Below are 14,616 nucleotides of genomic sequence, written 5' to 3'. Positions count from 1 at the left end.
CTCCAAGAAGGTTGAGTCTACTTTGAATTTGGACTTGAACCGGAACCCCTCCCCATTGGTTGCTAGAACTCCCCCACCAATGAATCAAGATCAAATGAGTGAACCTCCTTTCACTCAACAAGATTGGCCAACATTGAGCCCGACTCCAAACAACCAAAATGAAGCTTTTGAAGAGGAGAATGATGAGTACCAGGAGGATGACAATGAAGTTGATCTCCATGACAACAATGTGGGTGATGTAGACCAATATAATGTGCAAGAGACAATGGACCAATCCATCCCTTTTTCCCGTGCATATGCATCAGACTCCGATGATGATGGTCCCGATGAAGAAGTTGATGAGGAGGGGTTCACGCCCAAGGAGGCCCAAGCATTCAAGAAGGTATTCAGGCGGGATCACAAGACACCATTGTTCAAGGATCTTAGTCTCGCGGATGAAGCCGTTGTGGATGGTGGCAAATGCACGTCTCTTGGAGCTAGGCCAAGTTCTCACCGTGATTTGGAAGACGGCAAGAACGGGATATATCCCGGTTGTGAGTTTCAATCCTTCTTGAAATTGAAGATGTGGCTCGACAACTACTCGGTTACGCATTATCGTCCACATAAAGTGGCCAACTGGACGTCAAAGTGCGTTACATGGTCAAATGTGAAGTGCCAACATGTCCATGGATTGTGCGTGCAAGTCCATGGAAAGGAGGTCCCACTTGGCGCATAGTGAGTTGTCTACCAACTCACATGTGCTGGCACAAGAATGCGGATGGCAAGCTTGTGTACCAACAACACAGAAAACTCACGTCTGAGTTCATTGCTTACAGGTTATCCAACCAAATATCCACACTTCCAATAATGAGCATCAAGAGTGTCATTGACCTTGTGAAAGCCATCTTTCATTACAAGGTGAAGTACGGCAAGGCATGGAAGGCGAAGCAAGCCGCATTCAAGATGTTGTATGGCAATTGGGAGGAAGCATACAGCCTACTCCCTAGGTTGTTGTTAGCTATGGCCGCCACAAACCCAGGCATGGTTCACGTGGTTGAGCCTCATGGACACCAAACATTGATTCACAACGGGAGGACCGTCCTAGTATTTGACCGTGCATTTTGGGCCTTTGAGCAATGCGTGAGGGCTTTTGAGCATTGTCGGCCAGTCATCGCCATGGCACGTTCTTGACGGGACAATACAAGGGCACTTTATTGGTTGCAATAGCAAGTGATGCCAATAACCGGGTGTTGCCTTTGGCTTTCGCTTTGGTTGAGGTGGAGAACAATGATAACTGGGAGTGGTTCTTGCGTCAACTGAGAACAAGGGTATTACCGGCTGAAAGGGAAATCGGTGTCATATCGGATCGCCATCCAGGAATTCTAAATGCGGTGGTGGTTGACATTCCCGGACATACAAAGTTGCACCATCGATGGTGCATGAGGCACTTTTGTGCAAACTTCTATAGGGCATGTGGTATCAAGGAGTTGGTCGATGATCTTCAGGATTGTTGTCTCGCTTTCACCAACAAGCGGTTTACCACATTGTTCAATGCATTGCTCAGACACAAGAAACTTGACCCCGACGGTCATGAGTTTCTCAATAAGAACATTGTCGAAAGGAATATGTGGGCACGTGCTTTCGATGAAGATGGCTGGAGGTACGGTCAAATGACAAGCAATATGGCAGAATGCTTCAATAAGGTGCTCAAGGTGTACGTGCATTACCCGTGACGGCAATAGTTCAATACACATTTGACAAGATGAATGGATACTTTTTAAAGTACTCAATGGAGACGGATAAGCAGATTGCTGGTGAGAACAAGGATAAGCACAAGTACAATTTCGCACCAAAGGTTGAAGAATGGTTGGAATTTCAATCATGAAAGGCAGACTCCCAAGAAGCTGTACTATATGACGACAACGATTGGAAGTATGAGGTCAAAAAGCCTGGAGGAACCACAAATGATGGCCACCAACACGGAGGCCGGGCTTTCAAGGTCTCCCTAACACGGTGTGATTGCAGCTGCATGAGGCCATCGTTGCTTCATCTCCCATGCTCGCACTTGTTAAACGCATCCCGTGTTAGGAATGTCGACGTCAATCACCCTCTTACCGTGAGGGAGTCCAAGTTCTCAATCATGACGGTAAAGAATACATCAGCACCACGGTTTTAGCCATACTTGGACCAATCACAATGGCCGAAGTATCATGGAGTTCAACTATGGCCGGACCCGGAATTGAAGGTCGTTAGACGGGGAAGACGTAAGATAAAGCGTCTTAGAGGTGACATGGACGTATGGTGTCGTGGTGGCGGTGGAGAATACGACACCGGCAATTTCCAAGAGCCTCGTGAGCAATCCCGTTGTGGGGACTACAGTCATGGGGGACACAACACAAGAACTTGTCTCAAACCAAGAAAGAGATCAAAGAAAAATGGTGCAAGCACAAGCCAAGTAAATGATAGCCAACCAAGTCAACCAAGTAGTAGCCAACCAAGTCAAACAGGTGGTGGAGTGAAAAACCAATCAAATCAAACAAGCCAACGAGGAACTAGGTAACAAAGAGGGAGTCAACTAGGTCTTAGAAGAGGCCGTGGTGATGGTCTTGGCCGTGGTGGTGGTAGAAGCCGTGGTGGTGGTAGAGGCGGTGGTGAAGTCCTAGGCCGTGGTGATGGTCTTGGCCGTGGTGCTGGTAGAGGTCGTGGTGATGGTCTTGGCCATGGTGCTGGTAGAGGCCGTGGTGGTGGTCTAGGCCGTGGTGCTGGTGGAGGCCGTGGTGGTGATCTTGGCCTTGGCGGCGGCCGTGGTGGAGGAATGTTCTCTTGGCTCCATGGACCATTGTCGTATGTGACTTACTATGATCTTGTTCTTTTGGCTCAATGCTTGTGTTGTCATTTTGTATTATGTGACTAACTATTATATTGCCATTTTCATAGGTATGGAAACAATGAAGGGGGTGGAGGACACGGAGGGGGGAGGTGAGATCCCTTGGTGGTGGGAGGAGGGAGAAGAAGAAGAAGAAGAGAGGAAGAAGAAGAAGGGACAAGGACCATGACCTTCTTATGAACCAAAATGTGTGCCACTATGTGCTTTGGCTCAATGTTTGTGTATGACTATGTGATTGGACTACTCTATTGCTATGTGTGTATGACTATGTGATTTGGACAAGTATATGTGCTATGTGTGTATGACTATGTGATTGGACTACTCTTTCTGTGTTTTGGACTACTACATGTAATTTGGATATGATTATGTGCCATCTATGTGAATCACAAAACAAAAAAAGCAGTTGTTATTTGAAAACAACAGGTAGTGCAGCGCCTAAGGGCAAGGCGCCACACTACACAGTGCAACGCCTTGCCCTTAGGCGCTGCACTGTGTAGTGTGGCGCCTTTCCCTTAGGCGCTGCACACCTGGACATCTATTAGGCTACACCAACTCCCTCCCACCCATCCCCACCCCACACACCCCCACCCCCCACACAAACCCGAAGCTCAGTGCCTCCCCTCTACCCTCCTCTCTCCCCCTCTCAAATCCTTCTCAGATCCGGAGTATTTGACCGTGGATTTCGAAGCCAACCCCTCCCTTAAGGTAATCTCCTCCAATCCCCTCGTTTTCATCCATAGGAATTGTCACATTTGCTCAAATCTTGCTAGTTTGGGGAAACCCTAGTTTTTGCTTGGATTTGGAAATTTGTGTTGAATCATGTTATGTTTCTTTGCTAATTTGGTATGGTTAGGATTTCATAGTATGCTAGGGTTAGGGTTATGTGTGTTTGATATTGGTGTTAGGGTTATGCTATGGTTAGGGTTGTGGTTATTGTTAAGTGGGGGTTAGGGTTAACCAAGAATTCTCGGTTTTGTAGGCATGGCTTCATCCTGTTCCATGACGAGGCCATTGTGTGCTAACCAAGAAGACATGCCGAACAAGTGGGAGGATGCATCTTTGGACAAGGTGAAAGAGAAAGATGTCAACATCCTGCCATGTTGGTGTGGAGATGTTTGCAAGGTGAAGGTGTCCACTGACCGAAAGAAATCATGGACGGAAGGGCGGAGATATTTTGTATACCCGAACTATGCTTATGATTGTGCACTTCCAACTAACGCCTATGACCAACCACCGGTAAGCTCGAGAAGTAAAATGTTACTCTCAAATGTGTGTCAACACTAACAACAAATTTTTATGCAGTCACCGCCTCTTCTATGCAAGTACTTCACGTGGATAGATCTTGAAGTGCCAGAAGATGTCAAAAATGACCAATACCATCTTAGGCGGCAACGGGAATCGTTTCGAAGAGGCTTGGAGGAAGAGCGTCGTCAGAAGGAGAGGATGGAGCGGAAGAAACGAGAGGAGGAGAGGGCACGCCAAGCGAAACTTGCTCGTGAGGAGGAGAGGGCAAGAAAGCTTGCAAAGGCTCGCGAGGCGCAAGAGGAGGACTCGGCATGTGACAAGAAGGGGAAATGGCCTCGCTCTACTCAGTAGGGACTTCGCTTCGGTGCACTTGTCGTCAACTATCTTCTAATGAATGTGTCGTGAACTTGTGAGGGCATGTGAGATGTTGGTGAACTATCTTCTAGGGCAAGCTGCCATTTGTCATTTGTAATGAATGTGTCGTGAACCATGTCGTAGTAATGTTTGAATTGTCTTAAGTTATGAACTCATCGGCATAAAATTTGTGTTTGTTCAAATTGTTGTGATGCTGCAGTCATTGTAAGTATTATGGATGATCAGTGCCGCAAGCCTTCTATGGCTCTCTGGATAGCCATGGCCAGTTGAGCAGCGCCTATGGGAAGGGCGCTGCACTGTACAGTGCAGCGCCTAAGCGTTGGGCGCCTAAACTTCATATCTGAGAGGGGGTGGGGGGATCCGAAGGGGGCGCCGCCGCCGCTCTCTGTACAGAGAGCAACTTCCTCAGAGGTGGAAGAACTGCCTGGGAGGGGCTAGCCCGATGTGGTCTAAGTCAACGTGCAGCGCCTAAGACACGAGCGCTGCACATTACAAGTGTGGCGTCCTAGCCTTAGGCGCTGCATTGCTGTCTGTGGGGCCGCAACTGAATCAGGGCTGCCACGCTGGCTATATCTGCGACACCTAAAAGAAGGACGCTGCACTGTAGGGTGCGCCGCCTAGCTGCCAGGCGCCACACTAAAGGATCAGCAGAGTGAAATTTTTTCGAGAGTAGGCCAGTTTGTGATTTGATTTCGGCCTTAGGTCAAATGTGTGATTTCTGCGGCACTTGGCACACATGCCGCAGCCAAAAACGATCGAGCGGCGGCAGAACTCACGTTGCGTGGTCGAAAGAGGAGGTTCCGTCGGACACTCCATCGCAGTTCCGTTGAATCTTCACCCCCCAGCCGCTGTTTATCCAGATTTTTTTAAGTAAGCTGTTGTGTATCGATGGCGACCCGAGTGTTAAAAAGTTGACGTCGATCGATCATTCAGATAAGTAGTACGTACTAGAAGTTATGGCGGTCTTGAATAAGCATCGATCTGCTCAGGAAAACGGATGGGAATGGGATCCAAGCCAGTTGGACGCCATATGCACGTACGTACTACTCCTACTCGCGTGGCTCCTGTTGGTGCTCCCGGCTAGTGGGCTGTCCACATCCCCATCGACATCCAACTCAAATCTCGGCGCTAGTGAACTTCCACAAAAAGTCGCGAGATAGTCCAAGTTCCCAACATAATTATCCACAACAATATTACTATATCGCCTGTAGTTTCCCTATGGGTAACATCAACCGACGAGGAGCCAGAAGAACGGTCAAAACCGCGGTGAACCTGTCCTGATCGATCCATCGCTACCGCATCTTTAATGGCACGTGCTCGCCCAGAGGAGGCTCCCAGTGAAACTAAAGCTGTGGACGAGCAGATCCAGGCCAGGACGCCAGGTACTCGATCGAGCTGCACTTGGCACGGAGATTTTTCTCTTCTGCCACGGCACCAGCGCTAGCTGCCCCCGTCCACTTGCATGTGCATGGTGAACTCCGCCCGTTTCCTCGATGTTTTCTTCCTGGCAACCGGCAACGGCAGGCTGTGTCTGCAGCGCAGCGTCCAGTGCAGTGGAGGTCGCCGCCGGTCACGTGGTGGCAAAATTTCATGTTTTGACCCTTTTTACAAAAAAATTTGAGATCTGACTCCTGTCTGAAACTATTTCGGGATCTGACCCTTTTGACTACCGCCAGAAGGGCCGGCGGTAGGTTTGCACGTCCTACCGCCATCAGCAGTGGCGGTAGGCCCTCTAACGGCGACTGACGGCCGTCGGCGCGTACTGACGGGGGAAAGGGCCTACCGCCACAGTCTGAGGCGGTAGGGTTCGGTGGCCTACCGCCCGAGGTGGTGGCGGTAGGTATCGAAGAGGCAAGTGATACTGCGGGCGGGCCCTATCCCACCCACCAGCCCGTTCTTCCTCCTCCCCTCGACTCGAACAGAGTCGAGCGCCGCCTCTCTCCTCATCCCGATCCCCTCCCTCGATCTCCCTCTTCCCTCCACTATTTTCGCGGATCTTTGGGGCAAATCGAAGAGGCCGGTAAGCTCCTCCATTCCCTCCAATCAGTTTTCGCAATGGTTTTTTATTTTTGAAGTTATTTTTGGCACTAGGTGCAACCTAGGTTTTGGTGTTGATTTTTTTATGATGTTTTAGTTGTTTAGGAGTATATGATTTAGTAGTAGGCCTATGTGAGGATGTGTGGGTGAAACAATTGCAAGATATGTGAGGATATGTTGGTGAATGCATATATGTTGGTCCATTTTATTTTGTTATGTATATATGAATTTTATAAGAAATATTTCTGTATGTTGAATGCAAGATTGTGAGGATAAAGGCATAACAAAATTCGTAGATGGTTAATGTATTGCAAATTTGTGAAGATGGATGTTTTGCAAAATCGGTAGGTGGTTAATGCATAGTGTGAAAATGTGTGTATTTCTATTTCATATAGTTGCAAATGTATGAACCCTAGGTTTAGTCTTTCTTACAGTCATACGAGGAACCCTCTCTAGGTGATATGATGAACCCTAGAACCTAGATGAACCCTAGATTTAGTCTTTCTTATAGCCATATGTGATGATTTCTTGTGTGAATATTGTAGATGTTTGTTTTGCTATATATCTTCATATGTGATATTTGCTTAATCAACTTTATCCTTTTTTTCTTTTTTTTTGCGGGAAATAATCAACTTTATCCAATCAATGCTTATATAAGGAACATGGCGCCACCACCACCACTTGATGAGGATGATGACTATGAAGACCCACTTGAGGAAACCATCTGTGCTCAAAGAGTGAGGCTGAGCGAACAGGAGGTGTGCAACCTATGGGACAACTTTCTGCCACGTGCTGAGTTGATCGGGGCGCCATTCGTGACCCGTCTGACAACTACCATGATCAATCGACATGACATGGTATGTTATTAGTGTAGAATCCAAGGAATTGTTAATAATTTAGATAATCTATACTTATTAATTGATATGTTTTTCTTATTCAGAAATTGCCAAAGAGCCTATCTGAAAGTTGTGGCATCGAGGCTGATGAAGAAGGCTATGCTGGAATACGCCATACCGCAAGGGGCCCCGTCACTACTTGTGCGTACGGCGTGGACACGGACGATCGCACAAATTTAAGCACAGATGGGTGGAAGAGCTTCCTCGTTGACAAGAATCTTCATGTTGGACAGGCCATCCTTATTACTATCAGGAAGACCAACCGTCAAGGCTTGAAGATGATGATCGTCATCGATATCATCTAAACTATATATGCGTGTGGCTGCTGATGATCGTCATGTTTGATTGCTACCTATTTTGGCTTCGTGAAACTATTTGGATGTGATCAAACTATGTTATGATTATGTCTATGAAATTGTGATCAAACTATGTTATGTTTATGTCTATGAAATTATGATCAAACTATGATATTTGGTACTGCTTTCTTAATCTGTAATGGCAAAACTAATTATGCTTATGTCTATGAAATTATGCCTATTGGTTCTTATGTTCAGGGCCCTTGCATATTTCTATGAAATTGTGATCAAACTATTTGGATGTCTATGAAATTGTGATCACACTATTTGGATGTGATCAAACTTCTTATGTCTACAAAATTTTACACGAAACACAGGACCCTACCGCCAGGCTCCCTGGCGGTAGGGTCAGACAGCCTACCGCCGTGAGCCCTGGCGGTAGCGGTAGGGTGAACCTACCGCCAGGACGCTTGCATATCTCGTTATAGAAGGCATGCACGGCAAAACCCTGCCACACCTTACCGCCAGAGCCGTTGGCGGTAGGGTTAGACAGCTTACCGCCAGGTTGTCTGGCGGTAAGGTACTTATCCACGTCAGCGCGCGGTGACGGCCCCCGTCTCCCTCTGTCACACCCTACCGCCAGGGTATCTGGCGATAGCCTGTCTAACCCTACCGCCAGGGGCTCTGGCGGTAGCAAAAGGGTCAAATCCCGAATTTTTTTCGAACGGGATCAGATCTTGATTTTGTTTGCAAAAAGGGTAAAAACACGAAATTCGACCTCACGTGGTTACATGAGCCCGTGGCGCGTGACGCTCACTGGTGACCTGGGGGCCTGTGCTCAGTCAAAACGAATGCTAGGCGATGAGACTAAGAGCACCGGATTATCATTGCCGTATTCTATCGTTCATGGAATCAATCATTCGTGGCTGAGGTTTGCGGTCGGTCTGTGGAGCACAATGTCACCTCACTTTCTATCATTTGCCTTGGATCTTTGTTTGACCCGGGTTTGTCAGGCGGCCAGGGGAGTAGGTGGTTTTGCTTTGCATCCACTCCAGGCCCCAGTCCAGTACAGTGGCGAGATGCACATGCAGGTGGTGCTTATGTAAAAGGTCAATACTAATCGCTGCATGACAAATAGATGTAGGAGTACTCCCTCCGTCACAGTTTAGAAGTCACAGTTAAATTTACGTGCGTTTCCACAATAGAAAAGATTTAGGGCACATTGCATTTATTTCTAGTAGCTAATTAGTACTCCGGAGTACTATTTCTATATGTATGCGTAGTGTGAATGCTATTTTTTAACCCATCTTACAACCAATAGATAACCACCTAGATCCCAGAGAATTTCCAAACGCGCCTTCTAAACCGTGACGGAGGAAGTAGTTAAGTTATGAGTCAATTACTCCGGTGATGCTAGAACTTGACGTAAACGGTCGCTTTAGTGCTACAACTTGTGGAATACATCGAAGTGGTGTAAAAACTTGGCTTGGACGTCCAAATACGGTGCTAATCACGTTTGTATATGTCCACGACGTTGACGAGGCATGCTAGCGTGGCGTGGGCCCGTTCGTCAGTGACCCAACAATGAAGACAAGGCGTGCGGCATGCTTTTTTGCATGGAAACCTTTTATTTTTTTCATATAGAAAAGCTGCTGACAAGCGGGTCCCAGCTATCTGCAGCACAAATTTTAATTGAATGAAATTAAAGGTATGCTCAGGTTTCCAACCTGAGCAACTTCAAGTTCCGTACTCGTGAAGTTAGCCAGCCAACCCATTCACCGTTCATGTACATTAAGGAAACACTGGCTATATTTTTGCCAAAAAAAAAGGAAACACAAGCTATATATCTTCAATTGAATAAGAAAAAGAAGAAAATATAGTAAACAAGATGCAGCCGCAGAGACTCGAACCCTGAGCGTACCCTTAGCTTTTTAAAAAAATTCAAAATTTTGTTTTTTTCCAAAATTTTATTAAAAATAGAATTATATTTTTAAATAATATACATATAAATAAAATAAATAACGTTAAGTAAATGCTCATGTAGTTTCATAAAATGTTCACCTATTATATAAAAGTGTCCAGTCTTTAAAAGAATTGATTTGTTTTAAAAGTGCTCATGCGATTTTAACAAAGGTTTTTTTATGAGATGTTTTCTAATAAAGTTTGTGTGTTTTCAAAAAAAGAATTTATATAACTAAAAATATAAATATATGTACAAAGACTTTGTTCCTCAAATGAATACATAATTAAAATTATATGTATGCTATTTATAGTTATAATTAATTTTTATTACAAACTGCAAAAAATAAAAATAAAATAGTAACATATTAAAAATAGGGCACACTAACTGACAAACTGTTGTCAGTTTTGGCCCATGAGCACGTTCTGTTATAGACGTAAATTGTAGCATTGTCTAAAAAATGTAAAGAGTAACAAACCTTTGCAAATTTGTGTTGTTTAATTAAAGAATATTCACCTAAAAATATTAAAGAATATAAGGTTGTGTATCCTCTTCAGAGAACGAGCATGATCTTCGTTAGGTGGTTCGCAGCGGACACGTTAATTGGAGGTCACTGGTTTGAAACCTAAGCGCACCTTTTTTCTGTTCAATTATTATTTTTGCTGCTGACAGCTAAGACCCACCTCCTCAGGGTCTTTTTGGTGAAAAAAATATATAAGACAAGGGGGTTTTTAGGAAAAAGGAAAACAAAAACACGCCTTGTCTTCATTGTTTGGTCACAGACAACGGGTCCTACGCCATGCTGACAGGTCTCGTCAGTGTCGCAGACGTATACAAACATGATTAGCACCGTATTTGCACGTCTGAGCCAAGTTTTTGCATCACTTCAATGTATGCCACAAATTCTAGCACTAAAGTGATCGTTTACGCCAAGTTTTAGCACCACCGGTGTAATTGACTCTTAAGTTATCCTTGTGTTCTGGCGGCTGCTTTGTGGTGTCAATGTCAACTCGGTGGCGGATGGATCTTCAGATTTCAACCCATGGTGACGGCCATTATCGGCCCGCTTTTTTTTTACATAAATCCATTTGGCCCAACGATATAAGGTGTTGATACACTATAAGTAGATTATTAGCACAGAATAATCTACTTACAATGTACTCCTAGATAATTGTATGTGTTACTCAGTACTCGCAGTGATGAATTCAAGTGACACGAGGGTTCTATCTAGGAGTACAAATAACAACTCTTTTGCCACATAGACGTTTTTCTTCTTCTCTTTTTAGAAGTTTTGAGTGAAGGGTGTGACTTGGACTTGCCACACAGACGATGATGTGCAGTTCAGGTGCTAAAAACCACTTCAAATGTGTCACGTGACCAAAGACTGCTTTAGGCTATATTTATTTTGTAACTTCCAAGACATACTTTTTTTGAACGCAGTTAAATACATACTCCCTCTGTAAACTAATATAAGAGCGTTTAGATCACTACTTTAGTGATCTAAACACTCTTATATTAGTTTACGGAGGGAGTATTTTGAGGGAGGAGGTCAAAATCACTTTTTAGCAGATAGCTTTACATTTTATATCCGTTTAACCAAAACCTATGGGCCATCCAGATCGTATCCATCCTAATATCCTATGGCTTCCAGGAATGGTACCAGGAAAACTTGAGTGTACCTGCAAATGCATTGAAGGGCCTTTTATGAAAGCCTTCCGCACAGTGTAGCAGAAAAAACTACATGTTGATGGTGCCATGGAGGCATTCACTAACCATTTTCAGAGCATTTTTGGCCAAACATTCGGTACAGAATCGAGGCAAAAATGTTGTATGATCAGGTAAACATGTTTGCCCACTCATTCCACCTGTGAAACACGACGGAGGAAATGATATTCAGGCTGCCAAAACAATTGGGCCCAACAATGAAATGGAGCACGGCAAGGCCTGGCCCGCCCAGAACCAGTCCAAGATGTTAAACAGCTCAGCTTCCACTGATTTATCGTTCACAAAGAGCCACCGCGATTCACAAAGTTGATCAAGTTTACAAGAGATGTCGATCCACAATGAACATTATTACAATGAACCAAGCGAATGGCAACGGAAAGCTCTTTTCCCTCGTTCCTTATCTCTGAATCTGTTTGGCTTAGGCCCCTCCCCAACAATAGCATCTATGTAGTTCCCCTAAGTGCTCTACTTCTCGATTACTCTAGTTCCCTACTGAGTCCGAGGCCTGCTTCTCAAACTCCTCGACGTATCTCGCAAAGTTGAGGATGATTCTCTTGCCTTCAGGGGTGATGATACTCTCTGGGTGGAACTGGACCCCCTGAAAGAGTTACATTATAATCTATCAGTTAGTACTACCATGACAACCACGGCATGAAGCATGGAGCTAAGAAATACCTGGATATGCTTGTACTTCTTGTGGCGGGCGGCCATGATAAGTCCATCTTCAGTCCATGCCGTGATTTCCAGTTCATCGTGTGGGAAGCTTTCCTTCTCAATGACCAAGCTGTGATATCTTGCAGCGGTAAAAGGGCTGTCCATGCAAGTGATCAAGGATCATGTCAAACCAAAAGCCTCACTTTGGATAAGTGCCAGACTGAACAAGGAAACAAGCAGAAACTTATTCCCTGATAAAAAAGAAGCTACTCCGGACTAAAATTCTATCATCAATACTAACTGAATATGTTGACATTCTGACTTACCATTGCATGGCACATGCTACAGAATTTCTCAAGACAAAAACAAGTGCTCTAAACAGGTAAACAGAGCCCAACAGCATTCGTAAATCCTAATTATCATAAAAAATCAGAAGCAATCATGAGATGTGTGTAATTTAATGTTTGCAATACCGGTGTCGGTTGACTGTTATGTAATGTAAGCTAGAACCGAAATATCTATGGGATTTACTGAACTGTTGAGAAATCATACTTTGACAAGCCCTCGAATATGGCCTTTCCTAAAACTTCGTCATAGTGAACAGGGGAGCTTTTTCCATGCATCACACCAGAAGGAACGCGAATAATCTTCCCTGTAACAAAAATCATCAGCAAGATAGAAGAACAGGTCATGAAAAACCTTGTGTCCATAGAGATAAATCTAACCTCCAAAAGCCTCTCCAATGCACTGCAGACCCATGCAAACTCCGAATATTGGGATGGTTGGCCCGAGTTCCAGAACAGTCTGCAATGATATACCTGAATCTTGTGGTTCGCCTAAAGAAATATGAATATAACTGTTAAGCTCAGAAACTTAAAACTGTTATGAGATTCAAGAAAAGAAACTTACCAGGCCCTGGAGAAATAAGTATTCCTCGTGGCTTCATCCTAGAAGAGATTTTAAAAAAGGAACATCATCAGCAAAGTTGTAATATGTGTAATCCCTTTAGATGGACCAGACAGAAAATAAATCGTAATTGAACATGTGCCCAGAGAACTATACCTCTTTACATCCTCTATGGTAAGTTCATCATTACGGTACACCTCAAAATGTACTCCAAGCTCCCCCATATACTGTATCAAACACTCAATTTCAGCAAGACTTGTATTCTCATAGCATGTGTTCATGCCATATTAATATAAAGGTAGAAAAATAAACTTAACCATCTCATAAGCATGTGCTTCTGAAGATTTTTTTCCCCCCATGGCCCATATTATTCTCACATCTAAACAAATTGTTCCTTTATATGTCCCTCATCAAAAACAATTGTTCCTTTATATGTTGTGTCGCTCCTTAGTCCTTGCTACATTTTTTGCTTCAGCAATTGTAAGAGACAACATGCTCAAGACATGCAAACACAATTTTTTTAACTATATTAAACAGATTATTTCCAGGAATGATTTTTCACAACAAACACTAAATACATATCACTACCACTCATAAATGTATACTTATCATGCTAACTTGGGTAACCTAATCAAGATATACACAGATAATATTTCCCAATAATATACTTTTGTGGTTCCTGTTACATATTAAAATAACCTTTAACAAGTCAATTTTGTCTAATTTAGTGATCCAGTTTAAGTGATACATGTTATATCGTTGTGTACGTTTGTTTTGGTAGAAGATTTTCTGAACCATTCTAAATGACAAATACTTCAAAAAAAGAGTCAGTAAGCACTTGAAGATACTCCACTGAAAGAAACACGGAACGTAACCAAATCATACATTCTTGATTCTAATTTGGATGTTCCAGACAAGGAGTGCTACACAGAAAGGGCGTACTTTTAAATGAAAAATCTTTTAATAGTTCTGAGGATCCAACTTTGTACTTCTAATAAAATTTCTCTTGCGACTTTGGTTGCCAATCAGTTATCATCCACTGTCAACATTGTTTGGGACAAACTACTAGATATTAACATCATCTGTGGCAGATTCTTGTTACTTCTCAAATGTACAAAAATATTTAGCAGATTCATGTTACTTTCTCAAATGTAGAAACAAATTCATGTAAGATCTCCAAACAATAGCCTATAAAATCATTTGATCTTAGTGCAAACAAGACAGGTGAAACAAAAGTAAATTATACTAACAGAATTCATGACTTTCACCACTACCTGTGAAACCATATACCTGGCACAGGTTGTAGGTAAAGCTATCGTAGTTGTCGATAACGATGATGGGCTTCTTCACTGTTGACCGGACGGACGCCGGTGCCGGCGCGGCTGACCCGGCGGCAGCGACCACCGGCTTCATGGCCCTCCTACCACTGAGGGCCAACAGGCCTTTCTCAGGACCTGCGGGGTTTTTGGGAGGGGATCCAGCCAGTCAATGCAAGATACGGTAGACCCGCGTCGAAATGGAGGCATAGAACATGGAGCGATTCGTACGGTGAGTCGCTGGATGGCGCGCGAAACCGGCGGCGGGGGATGTCGCCGCAGAGCGCAACGCAGTGCTGGTGGTCGCCGGTGAAGAGGCCATGGCGAGGTGGGAGCAGGC

General features: G+C 44.3%; 1 protein-coding gene across 1 annotated transcript in view; it reads right to left on the bottom strand.

Moving 5' to 3' along the window:
• Positions 1-11,605: 11,605 nt before the first annotated feature.
• The window catches only part of LOC123064488 (anthranilate synthase beta subunit 1, chloroplastic), a gene marked incomplete in the record, with an annotated part of 3,636 nt that continues 625 nt past the window's right edge, over positions 11,606-14,616 (bottom strand). Inside the window, 8 exon segments of the mRNA XM_044487965.1 lie at positions 11,606-11,998; positions 12,076-12,211; positions 12,607-12,706; positions 12,780-12,890; positions 12,964-13,001; positions 13,117-13,187; positions 14,251-14,414; positions 14,508-14,616. Of these exon segments, the coding sequence (XP_044343900.1) occupies positions 11,882-11,998; positions 12,076-12,211; positions 12,607-12,706; positions 12,780-12,890; positions 12,964-13,001; positions 13,117-13,187; positions 14,251-14,414; positions 14,508-14,616 (846 nt within the window).

This window comes from Triticum aestivum, chromosome 3B (assembly GCF_018294505.1).
Source record: "Triticum aestivum cultivar Chinese Spring chromosome 3B, IWGSC CS RefSeq v2.1, whole genome shotgun sequence".
Lineage (NCBI taxonomy): Eukaryota > Viridiplantae > Streptophyta > Magnoliopsida > Poales > Poaceae > Triticum > Triticum aestivum.
The sequence above is the reverse complement of the archived record's forward strand: the minus strand, read 5'-3'. Positions and strand labels throughout refer to the sequence as shown.